The sequence below is a fragment of the Phyllobates terribilis genome, unplaced genomic scaffold (genome assembly GCF_046119375.1).
Source record: "Phyllobates terribilis strain yellow unplaced genomic scaffold, ASM4611937v1 Scaffold_1__5_contigs__length_1240528914, whole genome shotgun sequence".
Classification (NCBI taxonomy): domain Eukaryota; kingdom Metazoa; phylum Chordata; class Amphibia; order Anura; family Dendrobatidae; genus Phyllobates; species Phyllobates terribilis.
Window position 1 is genome coordinate 318,920,605 of NW_027362761.1, and position 24,371 is coordinate 318,944,975.

The window sequence follows — 24,371 nt, forward strand, 5'->3', positions numbered from 1 at the left end:
CTTTTGTCAGAGAGAATTAGGAAGAGCAGCTTGTCTGCATATGACTAAAGCCACGGCCCCACTATCAGTATTCGGTCAGTATTTTTTCTCAGGAGTGGGAGCCAAAACCAGGTGAGGAACAATCAGAGAAAAGGTGTAATAAATGCAGAATTGTTGTCTTGTTTCTATCACCCACTCCTGGTTTTGGCTCCCACCCCTGGGAAATACTGGCGAAATCCCTCATGTATTACCCATGAAGTGGAGAAATGTGTTAAAATCCACAGCAGGAAACGATCCCCATCATGTACAGTAGATGATCTGTGAGAGCAATGCTGTGCATCCAATAACCCTTTACATGCTCCCAGCCTTCCCTTGGGGATTTGTCTAGGATTCGCAGTAGTAGTGTGACTGTACATCGTGACACCATTGATGGCCCCATGATGCTGACCTCCCCTTTGCTTAGTCATGCCTTACTGAGGAGAGATCACTCCCATAACTTGTTGCTCCACTTCCTGGATCTGCTGCAGAACACACGGTGAGTATGGATTATTGGCTGTGCATCTCTTATCATACACAGGGATAGAAATCTCTCAGGTTTACAGCCGGCCACTATTGACAAGGACACAGGTAGTAATAAACCCCAGAGATCTGTGTGATGTAGAGCAGATCTGCCAGAGCAAAGCTCAGCGCTTCATTCTTCTTCCTTTGTCACATTACAGGATTGTTCTTCCTGCTTTGAGACAATGTATTATTGTCCGGTTACACGTCTGTAACATTCTTGGACCTTTTCTTTCCACAACACTAATGTTTTATGCCCCATTTTCCACTTATTGAATTTTTGCTTATTTTCTAGTTCTGAAGACTTTTTTCTTTGCTTTGCACCAAATTCTCCTCTAAATTGTCTATTTTCTACTTATTCGCTGTTTTTTAGGGGGCTATTGGTCATTCGTGGCTTTTGTAATCCAGATGTTTGCAGCGGATTTATTTTTTGCGACTTTTGTACCCAGTTACTCGCTTCCTAGAGTAGTATTTTGAGTTGTGAACGACATATTAACAGATAACGTGACTTTCTGCACAAAACGGATGTAAAAAAGGGAAAAAGATAAAGAACATTTTTGATTTTGTTCAAAATTCTTTTTTGCGTGGGATCATGAATGTGACTGTGCCTACCAGAAGAAAAACATGGCTGCTTTCCAAGATACAGCGCCACATGTGTCTGTGGTTTTGTGTGGTATTGCAGCTCATCTGTAGTCACTTCAATATAATATACCTACAAAAAATGTGTCCCACTTTGTATTGATAAAATTGTAATATTTTAATTCAATCTTTCTTAAAAAAAAAAAAAGTCGTATAAATAAGGTGAAATAAAATCAGGGAAATACAAAACATAAAAGCGGACATCCATAGGTAGAAATATGGTAAAATAATCAAAGGGATCAAATGTCGGTAAATTATACAAAAGTTTATAGGTGCATATAAGTACATATAAATGCATGAAGCTGTCTGTCTGAGATAACATTAAACCTCTATGTGAGATATATATATATATATATATATATATATATATATATATATATATATATATATATATATATATATATATATATATATATACACACCTTTAAATGACTATTAGAAATTACATGATCATAAATGTGATAACGTTTTGTATCATTACGCAAAGACCATAGGGATGCCGGCATCCCGACGCGTATTTCACCTGCCACTTTCTTGAGAGCAAAAAAAAAGTCATCACTTTTATCATCATATCATTGCTATTATAGTCACAGCAGCGCAGTAGCTCAGTGGTTAGCACTGCAGTCTTGCAGCGCTGGAGTCCTCAGTTCTAAATCCCACCAAGGATAACATCTGCAAGTAGTTTGTATGTTCTCCCCATATTTGCATGGGTTTCCTCAAACACTCCAAAGACATACTGATAGGGAATGTAGGTTGTGAGCCCCAATAAGGACAGTGATTACCATATTTTTCGGACCATAAGACGCACTTTTTTCCCCCCAAATTTGGGAGGAAAATCGGGGGTGCGTCTTATGGTCCTAAAGTAACTTACCGATGCTGGTGGAGTGGGATCGGCGGCGGCAGAAGAGGTATCTGCCTGGGAGCCGGGGCCTTGCCGGGTACCGGGGCCGGTGTCTTGCTGTGAGTAGTATGGCAGAGCGGCGTGAGCCTCTTCCGATGCGTGCGGCCATCTTTCTGAAGCTGATCTACAGGAAAATGGCCGCCGGCACATGCTCTCTGCCACGCCTGCGGCCATTTTTCTGTAGATCTCAGGTTCAGAAAGATGGCCGCGCGCACCGGAAGCCGCTCACGCCGCTCTGCCACGCTACTCTTAGCAAGAAACCGGCGACGGTACCAGGCCCCCAGCGCCAGCCACCACTCACCCAGGCACCCAAACCCCCAGCGCCAGCAACCAGGCGCCCAGTATAAGCCACCAGGCCCTCAGCCCACCAGCACCAGGTGCCCAGGCGCCCAGCCTCAGGCCACCAGCGGCAGGCACCCAGGCCAGCAGGTGCCCAGCGCAAGCCACCAGCGCCAGGCGCGGCTTTCTGCAGGACCCTGTCTCCTGTGACCCCCGCTCCACCGCCCCTCCAGGTAAGATACCTATTCAGACTATAAGACGGACCCCCATTTTATCCAAAACATTTTTTTCATATTTTCCACCGCAAAATTTGGGGTGCGTCGTCTTATGGTCCGGTATGTCTTATAGTCCGAAAAATACGGTATATTATCATATTTTTACCTATGGATATCTGTTTTTATGTTTTGTATTTCCTTGATTTTATTTCACATTAGTGATGACATTTTTTAAGAAAGATTAATAATAACTACTTTTATAGCGACAACACATTCTGCAGCACTTTACAATTTTAGGGGGGGGGGCTTGAACAGACAAAAAGACATTACAAAATAAGCATAACTTACAGTCTGAGGAAATGGGGGGGGGACACAAAATGTACAAATATTGTATAATACAGCCATAATATGCTAAATACGGTAGGTACATAGCACTGCATGAACTGGTCGCCAGCCAGTATGTGTACAGTACAGACAGAGGCTAATCAGTGCATGGATGGTATGAACATGATTTTGAAGAAAATTTTGATATGGGCCAAACTGGGACAGTTAGATAAGTGTGTTAAAGCGATAGGCCAGTCTAAAGAAATTAGTTTTTAGGGCACGCTTAAAGCTGTGGATATTGGGAATTAATCAAATTGTCCTGGGTAGTGCATTCAAAAGAAATGACGCAGCACGTGAGAAATCTTGGAGATGGGAGTGCTAGGTTCGGATTAAGGAGGATTTTAGTTTCAAGTCATTAGCAGAACGGAGAGCATGGGAAGGGTGGCAGACGGAGATGAGGAAGGAGATGTAGAGTGGTGCTGAATCATGGAGAGCTTTGTGGGTAAGAGTGAGGAGTTTATATTGAACTCTGTATTGGATGGGCAACCAGTGCAATTACTGGCACAGGGAAGAGGCATCGGTGTATCGGTTGGAGAGGAATATGATCCTGGCTGCTGCATTCAGGATGGATTGGAGAGGAGAAAGTTTAGAAAGAGGCAGACCAATTAGTAAAGAGTTGCAATAGTCCAGACGAGAATGAATAAGAGCTACAGTAAGAGATTTTGCCGTGTCAAAGGTAAGAAAAGGTCTGATTCTACAGATGTTTTTGAGGTGTAGATGACACGAGCGAGCGAGTGATTTGATGTGAGGAGTGAAGGAAATATCTGAATTGAGTATGACCCCAAGACAGCGGGCCTGTTGCTGGGGAGTAATGGTGGAGCCACAAACGGGAATGGCAATATCGGGCACAGGTAGGTTAGTGGAGGGAGGAAATACGAGTAGTTCAGTTTTTGACAGATTCAATTTTAGATAGAGGGAGGATATAGTGTTAGAGACAGCGGAAAGACAATCACTGGTATTTTGTAATAATGCAGAGGTGATGTTCGGAGAAGACTTGTATAATTGGGTGTCATCAGCATAGAGATGGTACTGAAAACCGAATCTGCTGATTGTTTGTCCAATAGGAGCTTTGTATAAGGAGAAAAGAAGGGGCCTAGGACTGATACTTGAGGGACCTCGACAGTAAGGGGAAGGGGAGAGGAAGAGGAGCCGGCAAAAGACACAGTGAAGGAGCGGTCAGAGTTGTAAGAGGAGAACCAGAATAGAACAGCGTCCTTGAGGCCAATAGAGCGGAGCATAGTGAGGAGGAGCTTGTGATCCACAGTGTCAAATGCTGCAGAGAGATCTAGGAGAATCAGCAGGGAGTAGTGACCCTTAGATTTAGCTGTTAGTAGATCATTAGAGACATTAGTGAGGGCAGTTTCAGTAGAATGTGAAGAGCGGAAACCAGATTGTAGAGGGTCAATAAGAGAGTTATCTGAGAGATAGCGGATTAGATGGGAATGGACCAGGCGTTCCAGGAGTTTAGAGATAAAGGGAAGATTGGAAACAGGTCTGTAGTTAGCAGCACTGTTCTGGTCGAGGGATATTTTTTAAGTAATGGATGTTTGCTGGCATGTTTAAAAGAGGAGGGAAAGATACCAGATGAGAGGGAGAGGTTGAATATTTTAGTTAGGTGAGTGGTGACAGCTGGAGAAAGGGATTTAAGGAGATGTGAGGGAATAGGGTCACTGGTGCAGGTGGCAGAGCGAGAGGAAGCAAGGAGCCTGGTCACTTCTTCTTCGGTGACTGGTTCGAAGTCATTAAGTGAGCAAGATGCACTGTGGGAGGGAGGAGCATGCATAACATTTGGGGATTGGGAGAAAATTTCCTGTCTGATATGGTCAATTTTTTCTTTGAAATAATTGGCCAGATCGTCAGCGCTGAGGTCGGTGGTCGGGGCCTGTGCTGTTTGATTAAGGAGAGAGTGAAAAGTGTCAAAGAGCCTTTTTTTATTATTGGACAGTGAGATGATGAGGTTGTTAAAGTAGGTTTGTTTGGAGAGGTGAAGGGCGGAGTTAGCATTAATTTATAATGGAGGAAATCTTCGGCCAGATTAGATTTTCTCCACAGCCGTTTGGCACACCTAGAGCACCGATGGAAAAAACGTATTTGAAGCTTGTGCCAGGGTTGTCGCTATCTGTGCCCAGCTATTCTCTGTGTAGGAGGTGCGGCTTCATCCAGGGAGCATTGCAATGCTTCAGTGCAGAGTCAGGACATGAGAGGGAGGAGATTGGGGCCAATGATGATTGCAACGTTCTCCTAAATTTCTGGGTGTTAATGGCGCATATATTTCTATAGGTGTGGAAAGTGGGGTTGTCTTGAGCAGGGAGACAGTTCTTGACAGAGAATGAAAGAAGGTTGTGGTCAGAGAGAGGAAGAGGAGAGTTAGTAAAGTCATGTATTGAACAGCGGCGGGCGAAGATCAGGTCAAGAGTATTTCCACCTTCATGAGTAGGAGACAGTAGCATAGCTACCAGGAGGGCAGAGGGGGCCGTCACCCTGGGCCCAGTCACATGAAGGGACCCACCTGGAGCCACAGCTGCTTCTGTGATGGGGAAGAAGACGGCACTCTGAGGTGTCAGGGATAGAGCTGCAAAATGCCTGCTCCCCTGTCTGATGGACTCTCTGCACGCTGGTTGCACAGTCCAGTGTGCACTGCAGAGGCTCCATCAGTGCACGGTGCAGGCTCTGACCTGATGAACTTCCAGGCTGGCAGAGCTGCTGTCTGTTTCTCTCTGTGCAGAGTCTGATTGGCTAACGCATGCTGGGTCCTAGTGCCCACCTTGAATTAAACTCAGACACTTCCTGGTCTTGTCTCACTGCCTGCAAAGTTAATCATCGGTAAGTGGGGATGGAATTTATTGGGTAAATTAAACATAAACCTATCATGGTGACTATGGGGTGAATGTGAGAGGATGCAGGTACTGTGGTAGCTGAAGTGGGGGTGGGTTAGGGGGGACAGCTCACTGGGAGGTTATTATACTGCATTGGTATGAGATTATATGCACTCCATCACATATAATAGTTGCTGTTTGGGGAGGCTGAAGATGGGTTTGTAGGGGGCTTTTCATACTTGCGATCTGGGTCTTTTATAAGTATTAGTATGAAAAGCCCCCATACAGTAACCATGAGCTGCATCATATTTAAAGCACCACTGCAGCTTTTTTTTTTTATTTCACCACTGGAGTGGTGCTTAAAATCCAAGACCGCTGCCCCCGTCTTATACTCACCTTCTGGCGTTTTAATCTGTTTTCGCCCTCGGTCCGGTCCGTCTCCTGCAGTTTGTGGTGAACACTGTTTGCAAAACAGATGGCCTGGCAACAAGTTTGTTTAATTGTCTTGCATGTCTTACCTGTCTCCTGCCATGTCTAACTGTGGCGGTGACTCGCCCCCTGGGCTGTGGGGCACTCGGATCCGGGCAATAGGGGGAACGATGGGAGTAGTAGTGGCAACCCGGTTCCGTGGCTCAGGGTGGTCAGGCCAGTGGTAGTCCGTTATGTGTTATTAATTATGTCCGACTACGCCACCCGTGGATTGCGGTTATTAGGAACCGCCGCTGCATGCAGACCGCTGGGGCTGATGAGGTGTGCAGCTAGGGTAGTGTGACTCCCCACGGGAAGAGTGCGGCCCCAGGGCAGTATAGTGGATGGTGGGAGTGGTGGTAGTGAGAGTCCCAGTGATGATAGTGCTGGAGGAGCAAGGAGCACACAGACAACAGGTTGCAGTCCAGGGTCTTTACTAAACAGGTAAACTGACCCACAAACAGTCCCAGCTAGGAGGGGACCTGGATGTCTGAGAGCAACGGGGAAATTGGCCCTGGTCAGGGTGAGGGTGTAGGCCTACCGTGCTTTCTGCGCTCCTTCTGGCTATCTCCTCGTTATAGGGTAACAGCCCACGTTTCCGAGCTTTCCGTGTATTCTCGCCTGTATGGCCTGCGACGTGGGTTCCTTTCTGCTTCCAGCCTTGTACGGCTTTACTGGTCCCTTCGGTTGTGGCAGGACCTCCAGGCTTCTTAGGCCAAGGAAAGTACAGTCCCTTGCAGACTGGTTCTCTGCTGGGGGATGTGGAATCCTTCCAGCCTCAGACACCAAAGTCTGGTAAAATTAAGTCTTTTCTCTGCCAAGACAGGCTCTCCTTGCCTCTTGTCTCTGGCTTGTGGCTCTCCTCCTGCCACACTTCCTCTTAGGTGCAGTGCAACTGTCTGTCCCTGCTCTGCTGAGACACGTCTCAGTCCTGAGACAGGTCATCTGGTTCTCTCTAACCCTGCCCCCAGTACCAGCTTTTATAGGGGCAGCCAGCCCCCCCTACTGGCCTGAGACAGGAGGCATTGCATGCTAATGTTCCCCTGACTAGAGAACCTCCCCCTTGCTCTCAGACACAGCTTTAATTACACTTGTGGCATCCAGGCCAGGGTGACACATTCCCCCCTAGTGAAATTTAGTACTCCGGGACTAAACAATACACAAAGACAATATGCATAACAGACAGACGACGCACAAATTGAGTTCTTAAGGTCACAGTGTGGCCTGTGACCGGGTGTCCATATCACCAGCACAACGGGGAGCCTTAACCAGGTGGGGGTCTGTCCTACCCCAAGTCCTTCACAGTCTTAGTTCATTCCTTGGTTAGGCTCCGAACGCAGTCCATACAAGGTCCCGGTTATAAAAGTCCATAACCTTTGAGTCCTTATGGTAGCTGCAAGAAACTGAAACACAGAATTACCAAACATGCATGTAACTTTGCAAACAATTCAACATTTGGCAACAAGGTTATTTACAATTTAGTACACTCTATATTCTCCAGCGAGCGGGTATCTGCCCCTTTGTGCTCCTGGTTGACCTCCTTAACCCACTGTCTGGTGGTGGACCAACCTGGCTTTCCCCACTAGCGTTAGGGGTGCAGCTACCAGCTGGGTGTACAGGTAGGGCAGGCAGCTGTCTGCGGTCCTTTGGCTTACCGCAGGCATGGCAGGCTCACTGTCAGCAGAGGGTTGACTCTCCTGGGCTGCTGGTACAGGCTCTTCTGCCTCTGGAATTGCTTGCTCCTCTTCACCTTCCGGCTCTGGTGTTGGTTGTTGCTGTGCCGGTTGCAGGAAATGCAGGACAGGTACCACTATGGCATCATTTATGCGAGTCCAGGACTGAGGGAACTCTCCGAGAACGGTGCTGATCATTTCTTCCTTGTCCTTTGCGGGTTCAAGGTCACTCTGATCCTCTTCTGCACTACGGAGTTGCTCGGGGCACCTTTTGAGGTGGTCTCTGGAGACGGTGCTAGTGGTTTCTCCTCCGTCCTTGGTGATCACGCACACCTTCGGGTTGTCGTGGTCAGACTGCAGTACGGTGTAGGGTTCCCTTTCCCACTGGTCGTCCAACTTATGTAGCCTTCTCTTTCGCTTTAGGACTTGCTCACCAGGTTCTAGGGGACCAGCAGGGGCGTGTTGATTGAAGAGTTTTTCTTGCCTCTCTCTCACCTGGGCCAGGCTCTTCTCCACACTCTCCTGTACCTTCTTGTATTGCAGTTGCCTTTCCGTATCCCAGTCCGCATCCGGGGAGGTGTCCTCAGGTATTAGGACTCCCATCTCCAGGTCTACGGGCAGCTTACCTGGTCTAGCTCGCATCAGGTAAGCCGGGGTGCAGTTTGTAGCGTTCACCGGGATGTTGTTGTACATGTCTACCAGGTCCGGCAATTTTTCTGGCCACAGGCTGCGTTCCTCCAGGGGCAACGTCTTCAGGAGATCAATGACTATATTGTTCATCTTCTCACACATCCCGTTGGTTTGAGGGTGGTAAGGCGTTGTCCGTATTTTCTTACAGCCATAGAGGTTGCAGAACTCCTGGAAGATTTCAGCCTCGAACGCTGGACCCTGGTCTGTCAGGACCTGTTCCGGATACCCGTGTGGACGGCAGAAATATTGCTGGAAGGCTCTGGCCGCTGTTTGGGCTGTCAAGTCCTTTACCGGGACCACCACTAGAAAACGGGAATAGTGGTCCACGATTGTCAGGGCATAGATGTATCCTGACCGGCTGGGAGCCAATTTGACATGGTCCAGAGCTACCAGCTCAAGAGGCTGCGTGGTGACGATGGGCCTCAAGGGTGTCTTTTGGCTGGTGCGGTCCTTCCTCCTCAGGTGACAAGGGCCACAGTCTCTGCACCACTTTTCTACTGCTCCTCTCATGCCAACCCAAAAGAACCTTCCTCTTAGTAGGAACTCCAGTTTCTTCCAACCGAAGTGTCCCGCTCTGTCATGGTAAGCCCCCAGGACCATAGCTGCATCTCGCCTTGGGACCACGACTTGCCAGGTCAGCTCGTGCGTCCGGTGGTTAACAATCCTTCTGCACAACTTGCCTTCGTAGAGGAACAGCTTGCTCTTCTCCTTCCATAGCTGCTTGGCTTCCTCTGGGGCATCTGGATCTAGGCGGGCGTCTTCCCGGGTCAGCAGATCTTTCACCAGGTGGACTGCAGGGTCACTATCTTGGGTCTCGGCCCAGCTGTGGTGAGGTAGGGGATTCATCATCACAGTTGTTAGATCCTCCTCCTTCACGCGGTGAGAGTGTTGAGCGGCTCCATACCGGTGAAACGCGGGGAGTTCTACCTCCTCCAGCTCTTCTGGGTCTTCGTCACCTTCAGGTAAGTGAGGCATCCTTGATAGGGCGTCCGCGTTGGCGTTGGTTTTGCCTGCCCGGTACTTGATCACGAAGTCATAGTTGGAGAGACGGGCCATCCACCGCTGTTCCAGGGCACCCAGTCTTGCATTGTCCAGGTGTGTCAACGGGTTGTTGTCCGTGTACACGGTGAACTTTGCGGAGGCCAGGTAATGCTTGAAGCGTTCCGTCACGGCCCACACCACCGCCAAGAATTCTAGCTTGAAGGAGCTGTAATTCTCCGGGTTCCTCTCGGTGGGCCTCAGCTTCCGGCTGGCGTATGCGATCACCCGTTCTCTGCCCTGTTGGTTTTGGGACAGTACGGCTCCCAGTCCCACATTACTGGCATCTGTGTGGAGAATGAAAGGCTGGCCGTAATCAGGGTAGGCCAGGATCTCATCCCCCGTGAGGGCCATCTTTAGCTGGCGGAAGGACTCCTCTTCCGGTTTATCCCACTTGAAAGGTGGCTTTTGACTCCTGGACTTAGACTGTCCGATCAGGAGGTCCTGCATAGGAGCTGCCATCTTAGTGAACCCGGGGATGAACCTTCGGTAGTAGCCTACCAACCCGAGAAACTGTCTCACCTCTTTGATGTTCGAGGGGCTTGGCCAGCTCTTGATTGCCGTGACCTTGTCAGGGTCAGGGGCCACTCCTTCCGCGCTTACCACGTGCCCTAGGTACTGGACCTTTGGTTTCAGCAGGTGACACTTCGATGGTTTCACCTTCAGGCCGTACCCTGCCTGGGCTTCGAATACCTCGGCCAGGTGCTTTAGATGGTCCTCGTAGGTCTTCGAATAGACGATCACGTCGTCCAGGTAAAGGAGAACCGTCTCGAAGTTTCGGTGCCCTAGACAGCATTCCATCAGCCGCTGGAAGGTCCCTGGTGCGTTGCAGAGTCCGAAAGGCATGCAGTTGAATTCGCTCAGTCCCATCGGGGTGGTGAAGGCGGTCTTCTCCTTGTCAGCCTCTGCCACAGGAACCTGCCAGTACCCGCTAGTAAGGTCCAAAGTAGAAAAGAAGTTAGCAGATTTTAGTGCGGCTAAAGACTCCTCTATTCTAGGCAGCGGATATGCATCTTTGTGGGTGATACGGTTGATTTGTCTATAGTCCACGCACATTCTCATGGTGACGTCTTTCTTTTTGACCAGAACCAAAGGGGCTGCCCAGGGGCTACAGCTGTCTCTAATGACCCCAGCTTCTTTCATCTCTCTTAGCATGCCCTTTGCGTTCTGATAATGTGCTGGGGGTACAGGTCTGTGCCTCTCTTTTATTGGTGGGTGGCTCCCTGTGGGGATGTGGTGTTCTATCCCTTTTACTCTGCCGAAGTCTAGCGGGTGCTTACTAAAGACTCTCTCGTACTCCTGTACCACCCGGTAGACTCCTTGTTTTTGGTGCAGGGGAGTGGAGTCAGCACCCACGTGGAGTTTCTGGCACCAGTCCTCCTTTTGTTTCTGGGAGCCATTACCCTCCGCCTGGAGATGGAGGCAAGGGTTCCACGGCCCTGATAGCTTGGTGTTCGACAACAAACAGTTTGGCGAGTGTAGCGTACCTGGGTAAGTGTACTTCCCTCTCTCCAATGTTGAGGATGCGGACGGGCACCCTCCCATGACGGACATCAACCACCCCCCGGGCTGTCAAAATGGTGGGCCTGCTGTCTGAGTACACGGGTTCTACCATGACTTGGTAGTCTCTACCTCTCAACCCGATTGCAGTCCGACACCAGATCATCATTTCACTTTTGGGAGGCATGGAAATGGGGAATGGATCACTGAGTCTTACGCTACCGATCTCACCACCAGACAGTTCTACCTGCTGCCGTCTCATCAGGGCTTTTATCTCCTTGTTGAGGACCCTCTGTTGGCTGGAACTAGCATTCACCGCCACCTGTTGTAGAATTACAATTACCTCTGAAAGACAATTTTCAATTATGTTAGTACCCACAGTTATTTTAGGGTGACTTTCATGACGGTCAATGTCCACAATAATCACTCCCTGTGCCGGCAGTTCAGCTTTACCAATTTTAATGGTCATCTCCTTGAACCCCATCTGCGGCACGGGTAAGCCATTACTGGCGATGATGCTCAAGTTACTGTCTGGATACCGTGTGATATCAGCTTCAGTCCAATACTGCTTAAAAAGTACATAAGGGATTGTGGTTACTTGCGACCCAGTATCCAGCAAGGCGCTCATGGGGATACCGTCCAGCACCACGGGTAAAACCGGGCGCCCCCCAACGTACTTATTACGCCAATTGTAAGGGCCTGGTGATCTTATGCCTGGGGGTTGGCCCTCTGCCCCAGGTTGGAACGTTTAAACTACAGTACCTGGAAATGTGTCCGGGCTGGTTGCATCGACGGCAAATGGGCTGTCCATCCTCTGCGTAGCGGTCTGTGGGCCTCCCTTGGAACGACGGGATCCTCCTCTGTCGATGCCACGGGACATCCTCCGGACTTGAAGCCAGCTCAATGGGTTTTGACGGGTCCACTTGCAACGCCTGGACGGTCCTGGTCAACGCCACGACGCTCCTGGTCAGCTCCTGGACTTGGTGGTGCAGGTCTTTCGACGGGGCTTGGTTCAGGGCCTGTGCATCAGCCTCCACGGAGTCCATAGAGGAGGGCGCCGCCTCCTGGTGGTAGGTGATAGCAGGGCGCCGGGGGTTTATAGCGCCACTGGTTGCAGATTCACGGAGCACCCTTATGGCCCTGTCCTTAAATTGGGCAAAGGTCAGGTCGGGGTTCTGAAAGAACATGAGGCGCAGTTGGGCCCTGTGGGCGCTAGACAGGAGTCCTTCTATGAATTGTTCTGTTAGCAGCTTATCCGTTTCCTGCACACTGCCAGGGTCAGTTTGTTGAATAGCCCTCAAGGCTTCCTGCAGATTTAGGGCATAGTCTCTGATGCTGTCCTGTGCCCGCTGCTTACATCCATAGAACCTCATTTTAATCTCAGCGGAGGTACGTGTGTCAAAGGTACCCCGCAGCCGGGCCAGAATACCCTTCACAGTCCTTTTCTCCTCAGTGGGCCATGATTTTACCTCCCTTTGGGCTGCGCCAGTTAACTGCCCTGTTAGTATGCTAACCTTCTGTTCCTCTGTCAGGGGGTAAACGTGGAACAAACTGTATAGCCTTTCCATGAAGTCAGTTAGGGCATGGGGCTCCCCTGAGTATTTGGGCAGCCAGGCCGCTCCAGGGATGTAGGGCAGGGAAAAGGGCATCACCGCTGCTGCAGCTGCGTTGGTGGTAGTGGGCGCCTCTGTGTCAAACATCTTCCTCCCCCCTAGTTAAGCGTGGCCTACCTTCCGACGATCCTCTTCTGTAGGCCGCGGCTCCGCTGCTGCTGCTATGGACGAGGACCTGGCGTCGCGTCCTGATGACGTCAGTGTCGCTCTCTCCCTTCCAGGACCTTGCGCAGCGTCGATGCGTGGGGCGGAGCTTCGGATCTCGCGCGGTTTTGACGTCCACGCCCCTCTTCTTCCCGCGCGGCGTCCTGAAGATGGCGTCCGATGGCGGGAAGCAGCTGCGGATGGCGGGAAGACTGCAGAAGACGGCGGGAAACTGTCCAAGATGGCGTCTGATGGCGGGAAACGACTCCGGACGGCGGGAAACTTCGCCACAGGTAAGTCACAAAAGTCTTTTTCAGGCACGCAGTACCCGGTGGTTGCGGGCACGAAATCCTGCCTACTACGCCAAAGCTAACTCGCCCCCTGGGCTGTGGGGCACTCGGATCCGGGCAATAGGGGGAACGATGGGAGTAGTAGTGGCAACCCGGTTCCGTGGCTCAGGGTGGTCAGGCCAGTGGTAGTCCGTTATGTGTTATTAATTATGTCCGACTACGCCACCCGTGGATTGCGGTTATTAGGAACCGCCGCTGCATGCAGACCGCTGGGGCTGATGAGGTGTGCAGCTAGGGTAGTGTGACTCCCCACGGGAAGAGTGCGGCCCCAGGGCAGTATAGTGGATGGTGGGAGTGGTGGTAGTGAGAGTCCCAGTGATGATAGTGCTGGAGGAGCAAGGAGCACACAGACAACAGGTTGCAGTCCAGGGTCTTTACTAAACAGGTAAACTGACCCACAAACAGTCCCAGCTAGGAGGGGACCTGGATGTCTGAGAGCAACGGGGAAATTGGCCCTGGTCAGGGTGAGGGTGTAGGCCTACCGTGCTTTCTGCGCTCCTTCTGGCTATCTCCTCGTTATAGGGTAACAGCCCACGTTTCCGAGCTTTCCGTGTATTCTCGCCTGTATGGCCTGCGACGTGGGTTCCTTTCTGCTTCCAGCCTTGTACGGCTTTACTGGTCCCTTCGGTTGTGGCAGGACCTCCAGGCTTCTTAGGCCAAGGAAAGTACAGTCCCTTGCAGACTGGTTCTCTGCTGGGGGATGTGGAATCCTTCCAGCCTCAGACACCAAAGTCTGGTAAAATTAAGTCTTTTCTCTGCCAAGACAGGCTCTCCTTGCCTCTTGTCTCTGGCTTGTGGCTCTCCTCCTGCCACACTTCCTCTTAGGTGCAGTGCAACTGTCTGTCCCTGCTCTGCTGAGACACGTCTCAGTCCTGAGACAGGTCATCTGGTTCTCTCTAACCCTGCCCCCAGTACCAGCTTTTATAGGGGCAGCCAGCTCCCCCTACTGGCCTGAGACAGGAGGCATTGCATGCTAATGTTCCCCTGACTAGAGAACCTCCCCCTTGCTCTCAGACACAGCTTTAATTACACTTGTGGCATCCAGGCCAGGGTGACACAGCGGGACTTTGAAAACCAATGGGACGTCGAAAAACTATGCATACATGCTATATGCATAAATGCACCCCTCATAAATGCTGCCCTTTAACTAAGTATCAATATATAGGGAAGTATGGGCTTAGATTTAACACAGATTTAACTCGTTAGCAATCAATCAACTAGCTTAAGGCTGCGTGCCCACGTTGCGGATTACAAGCGTTTTTGCTGCGGATTTTCCGCAGCGGAAACGCTTGTAAAACGCTTGGTAATCCGCATCCCATTGTCCCCAATGAGAATCCGCAAGTTCTATGCCCATGCTGCGGATTTTTCCGCAGCGTTTATGCTGCGTTCAAAAATCCGCAGCATGTCCATTAATTTTGCGTTTCCGCTTGCGGAATTGCCTTGTGCAATGCATTAAAAACGCAAGGCAATTCCGCATGTGGAAAACGCGCGATAAGCGCGTGATAAATGCGCAATAAACGCGTGCGGAATTCCGCATGCGTTTTTCCGGGAGAGGACTTGCAGAAATGAAGCAGAAATTTTCTGCTTCATTTCCGCAACGTGGGCACATAGCCTTAGACAACAAAAGACAATAAAACTGCAGAAAAAACAAACTAAAAAAAACAGACTAGCAGATCTACGTGGATCAAAGATTGAACTAAAATATTACATTTTATCAATGAAAAGTGGGAAGCATTATTTTTGTAGCAATATTCTATTTCAATTGTGCATACTTTGACTTATATGGTTCTTGTAAATGGGTTATCTCTTTCATTTCAATAGAGTTGAGTTGTAATACCTAACACAACCCATGGTCAGGTCTGGTGCTGTTTCTAGAAAGAGCAGCCATGACTTTTAAACCCTGAACAACCCCAGTAAAAATCAGGTGGACCTCTCAATTTTGAGAAGAAACTAAATTGTTATCCGCATGTGTAGACAACCATTATACACATGTATTAGTGTAATTGTGTGTACAAGTTGCAGATATGTGAGATGGAGATTATTGGAGTATTATCACCTTAGATATTTATGGCACATCTAAAGGGATCTGCATATACAGATTGTGATCCACTTACCCCTGTTTTGCATGGTGAGGTTGGCTGTGTAGAGGTGGAGATGCGGATATAACCTCTATTATAGTAGATTGAGAAAGTTGTACATAGCAACTCTCTATTCATTTTTTACCTTGATGCTGCCTCATCGGGAGCGTCAGACCATCCCATCTACTTCAACATAGCTACATGTGTTTTTATAGCATTGTTCGGATAACTGATTCCAGCATAGCTGAACTGTCCTGCATTCTGCTCTACCTGCACAACACAGCCTGGCTGTAGAGCTGACCCAAGCAGGGCTGAGGCGTGTTTGATGCCTGCTGCTGAAAGGTCAATTAAGTGAAACTGCAATTACCTCTCTGCTGATGCATAATGACTAGTGTTGAGCGATACCTTCCGATATCAGGAAATATCGTATCGGATTGGATCGGACCGATACCCAAAAAGTATCGGATATCGCCGATTCCGATACCGGAAACCAATGCAAGTCAATGGGACACAAATATCGGAATGAAAATAAACCCTTTCTTTCCTTGTAGGTTAATTCTACATGAAGTAAAACAACTAAGAATAATGTAGAATGTATTACACGAAAAGCCGGCAATTCAGCAGCGGCATACACCGGTACCCGACAATTTACAACAGAAAGAATAGAGCTTCACACATAGATTAGATAGATAGAAACATGTCAGTCACATGTATATGAAGTACAGTGACAGTGTTGCTTACTGTACTTGTCATTTAGTGTAAAGGATTTATTAAAAAAATAATAGTGTTTTCATGCACCGTCTCTTTAAAAAAGCCGGCCGGCAATTCAGCAGCGATACCCGACAATTTACAACAGAAAGAATAGAGCATCACACATAGATTAGATAGAAAGAAACATGTCAGTCACATATATATGAAGTACAGTGACAGTGTTGATTACTGTACTTGTCATTAGTGTTAAAATAAAGGATTTATTTAAAAAAAAATTGGCGTGGGGTTCCCCGTAATTTTAGGCTCTAGCGGAGGTTAAACAGACGGCTGGGGCAGATGTTTGAAGCCTGGGAAGGGGGTAATACCCACGGAGCTTCCCAGGCTACTAATATCAGCCCCCAGCTGAATACCTAACCTTTACTAGCTATTAAAATGGGGGACCCCCCAAAAAAATGACGTGGGGTCCCCCCTAATTTAATAACTAGCAAAGGCTAGGCAGACAGCTGGGGGCTGACATTAATAGCCCAGGAAGGGTGCCATGAATATTGGCTCCCTCCCAGGCTAGAAACACCAGCCGCCCCAGAAATGGCGCATCCATAGGATGTGCCAATTCTGGCACTTAGCCTCGCTCTTTCCACTGCCCTGTAGCGGTGGCAGTGGGGTAATAGGGCTGGGGTTGATGTCCGCTTATAATGCCAGCTGACATCAAGCCCAGGTTAGTAATGGAGAGGCGTCTATAAGACACCCCCATTACTAACCCCATCGTCAAAGTTAAAAAAAAACACAACACCCAGAAAAAAGTCCTTTAATTGAAATAAACACACAATTCTTTATTGTTCTAAATTAAACCATACTTACCATCACGCCCATTCCAGCTGAAGCCAATGATCTCCTGCAATAAAAGAAAAATAATAAACCAACCTCATCCTTACCTTCCCATGGTTCCCACGACGGCTCCAGCTTCTACATCGAGATGACAGGCTGGACCGCAGCAGAAAGCTGCCATCCAGCCTGTCATCCCGCAGACACTGAGAAGCGCAGGCTTGCTTGCGCTCCTCAGTGTCTCTCTGTGACGGCATCCAGATGAGCCGACAATGAACTCGGCTCACCTCATGCACGTCACTGACAGCGTGGGGGAATTCTCACGCTGAAGCGCTGAGTGCAGGAGAATTTTCCCACGCTGTCAGTGACGTGCATGAGGTGAGTTCATGTCCAATGAACTCAGCTGACCTCATGCACGTCACTGACAGCGTGGGAGAATTCTCACGCTGAAGCGCTGAGTGCAGGAGAATTTTCCCACGCTGTCAGTGACGTGCATGAGGTGAGCCGAGTTCATTGGACATGACCTCGGCTCATCTTTATGCCGTCACAGCCTGACACTGAGGAGCGCAAGCATGCCTGCGCTTCTCAGTGTCTGCGGGATGACAGGCTGGATGGCAGCGTTCTGCTGCGGTCCAGCCTGTCATCTCGATGTAGCAGAGCTGGAGCCGTCGTGGGAACCATGGAAAGGTAAGGATGATGTTGGTTTATTATTTTTCTTTTATTGCAGGAGATCGTTGGCTTCAGCTGGAATGGGCGTGACGGTAAGTATGGTTTAATTTAGAACAATAAAGAATTGTGTCTTTATTTCAATTAAAGGACTTTTTTCTGGGTGTTGTGTTTTTTTTAAATACTTTATTAGAAATTCATGGTGGTCATGTCTAATATTGGCGTGACCCCATGAATTTCGGGCTTAGGGCCAGCTGATAATGCCAAGCTGGCCCTAACCCCTTTATTACCCAGTGAGCCACCGCACCAGGGCCCTGGATGAGTTGGGTACAGCGCCAGAAGATGGCGCTTCTATGAACGCGCCATTTTCCGGGGTGGCTGCGGACTGCAATTTGCAGCGGGGGTGGCCCAGGAAGCTTGGGCCTCCCTGCGCTGCAGATTCCAGCCCCCAGCTGCCTAGTTGTACCTGGCTGGACACAAAAACAGGGCGAAGCCCCACGTCAATTTTTTTTAAATTATTTCATGAAATAAAAAAAAAAGGGCTTCCCTATATTGTTGTGTCCGGCCAGGTACAAATAGGCAGCTAGTGGTTGGGGGCAGCCCGTTCCTGCCTGCTGTACCTGGCTGGACACAAATATAGTGCAAAGCCCCACTTCAATTTTTTTTTAATTATTTCATGAAATAATTTAAAAAAAAAAGGGCTTCCCTATATTGTTGTGTCCGGCCAGGTACAAATAGGCAGCTGGGAGTTGGGGGCAGCCCGTTCCTGGATGCTGTACCTGGCTGGCATACAAAAATATGGCAAAGCCCACGTCAAAATTTTTGGGAAAAATTAATTAAAAAATAAATAATAATTTAGGGACTGCTTCTTTATTAACCCCTCAAGTGTCATTTAGTGTTAAAATAAAGGATTTATTAAAAATAAAATTGGCGTGGGATCCCCCATAATTTTAGTCTCTAGCGGAGGTTAAGCAGATGGCTGGGGCAGATGTTTGAAGCCTGGGAAGGGGGTAATACCCACGGAGCTTCCCAGGCTACTAATATCAGCCCCCAGCTGAATTCCTAGCCTTTACTAGCTATTAAAATGGGAGACCCCCCCCAAAAAATGACGTGGGGTCCCCCCTATTTTAATAGCTAGCAAAGGCTAGGCAGACAGCTGGGGGCTGATATTAATAGCCCAGGAAGGGTGCCATGAATATTGGCCCCCTCCCAGGCTAGAAACACCAGCCGTCAGCCGCCCCAGAAATGGCGCATCCATAGGATGCGCCAATTCTGGCACTTAGCCTCGGTCTTCCACGCTGCCCTGGTGCAGTGGCAGGGGGTAATAGGGTTGGGGTTCATGTCAGCGCCAGCTGCCATGAAGCCCAGGTTAGTAATGATGGGCGTCTATAAGACACCCCCATTACTAACCTACAAAGTGTTAAAAATAAAAAACACACTACACCCAGAAAAAAATAATTTATTTGAAATAAAACACACCATTTTATTTAATTCTTAGTTTACTAAAAAAAAATAGTTACCTGTCCACGTTCCTGCGCTGATCTCCCATGCACAGCTGTCACATCTGGAGATGAGACAGCTGTCATGGCTGCTGTAAGCTCACACTGCCGGGAACACGTCCGCTCCCGGCAGCATGAGCCCCTGACTGAGGTCACCGGAGTTCATTCAGGCAGCGCAGCTCCGGAGACCTCCTTTACGGCACTGCTGTACCGTGGGAATTTCTCACGGTACAGCAGGGCCGTAAAGCAGCTAACCGGAGCAGCGCTGCCTGAACTCCGGCGAACCCGCTTATGCAATGACGGGGCTGCTTTACGGCCCCATCATTCTAGCGGCGGCGGCGGTTCAGAGCGGTCACATTCTATGTGGCTGCTCTAAACTGGAGATCTTCGTGGGACGCTCGTGGACTACTACGGAGGGGTAAGGATAAGGTTGTGGTTTATTATTTTATATTTTATTACAGGAGATCAATGGCTTCAGGGAATTAGGTGTCTAGGTGAGTATAGGTGTAGTTTTTTATTTTTTACTTTATTTTAGGTGGCGATCGGCGGGGACAGGTAATGTATAAACTAATTTATTGTAGGTAACCACTGGCCACCAATGACATGTATTTAAAATTTATTGGGGACACAGTAGGGCAATTTAAATAGGATCAGGCTGATGGGAACTACTGCTCCCATCGAGCTGATCCTCCTGGCACGAGTGGACGGGGGACAGACATAGGCCGATGGGAGTAGTAGTGTCACATTGGCCTATGTTTGCCTGCACGCGCACACCCGTACACATCGCACAGACACCGCGCACACCCGCACAGACACCACGCACACCCGCACAGACACCGCGCACATCGCACAGACACCGCGCACACCCGCACACATCGCACAGACTCCCTGCACACATCGCACAGACACCCACACACACCAATCATGATGGGTCTGATCGTCTGGGAGGTGAGGCTGACCTGTGCGGCCGTGGGAAAGTTCATGTGAGTTCATGCAATGCAGTCAAGCATGAACTCACATGAACCCTCCGAAGGCACCGCGGCTACTTCAAATGAACAGCTGATCGGCATCATCTGATATCTCAGCTGTTCATTTGAAATAACCGGTGGGAAAGACGGCGGTGAAGTCTTTTCACTGCCGGCTTCCCCGCCCGGGTCCTTCGCTCCTCGCTCCTTGGTGCTGTGCTCCCCGCCCGGTCCTAACTTACGATCGGGATGGGAGGTGGCGAGGGGAGTGGAGGATCGGGGTGGAAGGCTGCGGGGAAGCAGTATGGGGCTGTGTGATTGTTTAAAAGCCGGCGGCTTTTTACCGCCGCCCGCCGGCTTTTAAACAATCAGGAGAATTCTCTCACGCTGGGATGGCATTCTGATGACAGGCTGGATCGTAGCTGAGCGCTGCCATCCAGCTTGTCATCCTTCAGAGACACTGCAGAGCGCAGGCATTATGGGAACTTCCGATTCCGGTATTCGATATTCTAAAAGTATCGGAATTAAGTATCGGAATTCCGATACCGCGAATATCGGCCGATACCCGATATTTCAGTATCGGAATGCTCAACACTAATAATGACACATGCATCTCTGCCACATGCATTAACAGAGCGGCATTTGTAGTTCTGCATTGATAGGTCAGCAGCATTTATCAAACAAGGCTCAGCCCTGCTGGTCTCAGCTCTGCTCTGCTCAGCTGTTACAAGTTCCTTTGTGCAGGAAGAGCAGAATGCAGATCTTTTGATCTGTACTAGAAAGGAGCTAATAGATTAATGATAAAAAAACACATGCAACTATGTTGCTAGATGGCAGACAAGAACGGGTCAAGCAGAGTTATATACAGGAAAAGAAAAACAGGACCGGCACCAATGTTCAACTCGTTGCCAAGTGTCAGCAAATAACAGGAATGGTTAGGTACACCTAACCCATAGGAACCTGGGGGCCCATTACGAAAAAAACATTTCATATAGTCCATGAAAAAAAGGGGACGATGGCACTCACCCATCCATAAGGACAAATTTTTATTCAGTCACATTAAAACGTTGATTAAGGGGAGTATGTGGAACACATGCCGGATGATGGCCGTTTCACGCCACTTGCGCTTCAACAGAACCCGTTGAAGTGCAAGTGGTACAAATCAGCCGTCGTCCAGCATGTGTTCCACATACATTAAAACGTTGATTGAGGGATGTAACTGAATAAAGATTTGTTCTTATGGACTGATGAGTGGCATCTTCCAGAGTTATATACAGGACTATACAGTGTACAGAAGAATAGAGTGTATTCTAAACAAAAATTAGCTTGAGGTGCCTAAAATCTGTGGTGAATGCAGCTGACGGCAGTACAGTGGCATGTAAAAGTTTGGCCACCTGTGGTAAAAAAAAAGTAATAATAATAATAGTTTTTATTTTTATAGCGCCAACATATTCTGCAGCACTTTAAAAATTTTAGGGGGGACTTATACAGACAATACAGAATAAGCATATCACATATCGAAAGGAGTGAGGGCCCTGCTCGTGAGCTTACAGTCTATGAGGAAGTGGGGGAGACACAAAAGGTAAAAAGTACATATATTGTATAATGCAGCCTTGATATACTGAATAGGATAAATAATACATGGACTGGTTGCAGCCAGTATGTGTACCGTCCTGTTATTGTGAACAGTTAAAAAAAAAAAGTTGAAGATGAAATGAATTCTAAAAGGCCTAAAGTTAAAGATGACACATTTCCTTTGTATTTTAGACAAAAAAAATATATATATATTTTTTTCATTTTAAAAATTACAAAAAGGAAAATGGGCTGATGCAAAAGTTTGCGCACCCTTCGAAATTTGTGTGCTCAGATAACTTGACCCAGGTTTCAGACCTTAATTAGCCTGTTAGGGTTATGGATTGTTCTTGATCATCTTTGGGAAAGGCCATGTGATGCAAATTTCCCAATTTTATACAAACCCACAAAGGTGGAGGCCCACAATGCAGGAGAAGGCTATAAGACGATAGCAAAACGTTTTCAAGTTGCCCTTTACTCAGTTGGAAATGTAATTAAGAAATGGCAGTTAACTGGAACAGTGGAGGTCAAGATATGGTCTGGAAGACCAAGCAAAATTGCAGTGAGAGCTGCTCTTAGTATTGCTAAAGAGGCAAATCAGAATTACCCCGGGACTGCAAAAGGCCTTTAGAAATATTTAGCAGACTCTGGAGTTGTTACATTGTTCTACTGTTCAGAGACACCTGCACAAATATGGCCTTCATGGAAGAGCCATCAGAAGAAAACCTCTCTTGTGTTCTCACCATAAAATTCAGCAAAAGAACATCTAAACAAGCCTTATGCATTTTGGAAACAAGTTCTGTGGATGGATGAAGTTAAAACAGAACTCTTTGGCCACAATGATTAAAGGTTTGTGTGGAGAAAAAAGGGCACAGAATTTCTGAAAAAGAACATCTCGCCAACAGGCTTGGACTGGCCCGCCGGGGAATCTGTGAATTTTCCGGTGGGCCCCTTACTGACAAGAGAATGAAGGCTAATCAGAATCCATAGCAGCAAGCTCCCTACTTCCCCTGCTGTGCTCACTCTAGGTGCTGAAGTCAGACTGACATCTGTGCAGAAAAGGTGCCACTGACAGTAACACCTCTCCAGCACAGATATTAGTCTAAGGCTGTGTGCCCACAATGCGTATTTCATGCGTTTTTGGTGCGGAAATTTCCGCAGCATAAACGCATGGTAAGCCTTCTGCCATGGTCCCCTATGCAATTCCGCACTTTCAATGCCCATGCTGCGGATTTTTCCGTAGCGTTTATTCTGCGCTCAAAAATCCACAGCATGTCCATTAATTTTGCGGAAGCGCTGCGTTTTCGCCGCCATTGACTTGCATTAGAACGCGCCAATACCGCAAGACTGCATCTGTACTTGCGTTATTGGCGCGTTCTAATGTGCGTATGGTACCCGAGTGTGGAGAAGATGAGACCCTCCTCCACACCCAGGTACCATAAAAAAGCTGTAAGAACAAGAATAAAATAAAAAATAAGATATATTCACCTTCCGACGGCCCCCGGTCTCCTTCCCTCTGCTCGCGTGCAAGACTGAAGGACCTTCGGTGACGTCACAGTCATGTGACCGCAGGCCCTTCAGCGCAGTGTCTCGCGATATCCCGGCAGCCAGGAACGAACGCGGCAGCACACGCCGGGACATCGGAGGGTAAGTATAGCTTTATTTTTTTATTTTTAAACATTTACACTATATAAATCCATGCCGGTTGCATGGATTTATATAGTGTGACCAAGTTGTCAAGCACTTTCCAAGTGATGCTAAAATCGCCTGGAAAGCGCTTGTCAACCCGCATGTGGAAATACATGTGGAAACGCATGGGAATCCGCATGTATTACACAGGAAAAACTCATGTACGATCCGCATGCGTTTTTTCTGCCAGGGAGATGCAGAAATGATTCAGAAATTTTCTGCTTCATTTCTGCATCGTCGGCACATAGCCTTATTCCAGCACCTAGTGCCAGCACAGCAGGGGAATGAGGGAGAGTGCCACTATGGATGGGGATTAGCCAACAGTCAGGGGTGGATTGAGAGTAGCAAGGGCCCCGGGCAGTTTAGAAGGCGCGGGCCTCCCCCCCCCACACCTGATTTATCACGTGACATGTCACATGATCCCCTGTGATAGTTCACGGGAAATTAATTTGGCACAATATTAATTGTGCTGCCTCATCTGAGAGCAGCACAATATAGGGACAGATACCCTGATTCCAGCGATGTGTCACTTTTTCAGCTGCTTGTTGTCATTTTGAGAAAATCACCGTTTTATCTGCTGCAGATCTAGCAGCTCTCTGAATGCTGTGCTCTGTATAGCCCCGCCCACACCACTGATTGGCAGCTTTCTGCCCATGCTCAGTGTACACAAATCTACTGATCAGTGATGGGGGTGGGGTGCTACAGAACTTACTAAGTCATCTAGTGATAATTACCTTCTGACAAATCAATGATTTTATCAAAACAACACTAAGCAGCCCAGTAAGTGACACATTACTGGAATCAGTGCCTCTAACCCTACATTATGCTGCTCTCAGATAAGGTGGCAAAAACCTGATGACAGATTCCCTTTAAAGGAGCTGTAAACACAAAAAAGTTTGTATTAAAAAAAATACAAGCCATTTGTGAAATTAACTTTTTTCATTGTTAATTCACATTAGACTGTATCTTCACCACTTTTGGCAGCAGGTCTTATTACAGACTCTGAATAGGGCAGCTCTCTCCCTCTCCCTCAGTAGTAAGTCACAGCATGGTTAAAAAACGGGATCTTTTATGATTTTCTCATAATAAATAAAAAAGGACATGCAAGTCCTCCAAACCATT

General features: G+C 48.3%; 1 protein-coding gene across 3 annotated transcripts in view; it reads left to right on the forward strand.

Moving 5' to 3' along the window:
* Positions 1 to 356: 356 nt before the first annotated feature.
* The window catches only part of COMT (catechol-O-methyltransferase), a 62,124-nt gene continuing 38,109 nt past the window's right edge, over positions 357 to 24,371 (forward strand). Inside the window, exon 1 of one of the 3 annotated variants that reach the window (XM_073675486.1) lies at positions 357 to 514. Coding sequence is in view for 1 of the 3 variants with exons in the window: in XM_073675476.1 (XP_073531577.1) it covers positions 12,992 to 13,190 (199 nt within the window). In the remaining 2 variants the exon portion in view is untranslated. Of the gene's footprint in view, positions 515 to 5,659; positions 5,779 to 12,976; positions 13,191 to 24,371 lie in introns of those variants that run through there. The other 2 variants (XM_073675495.1, XM_073675476.1) reach the window with 2 other exon arrangements.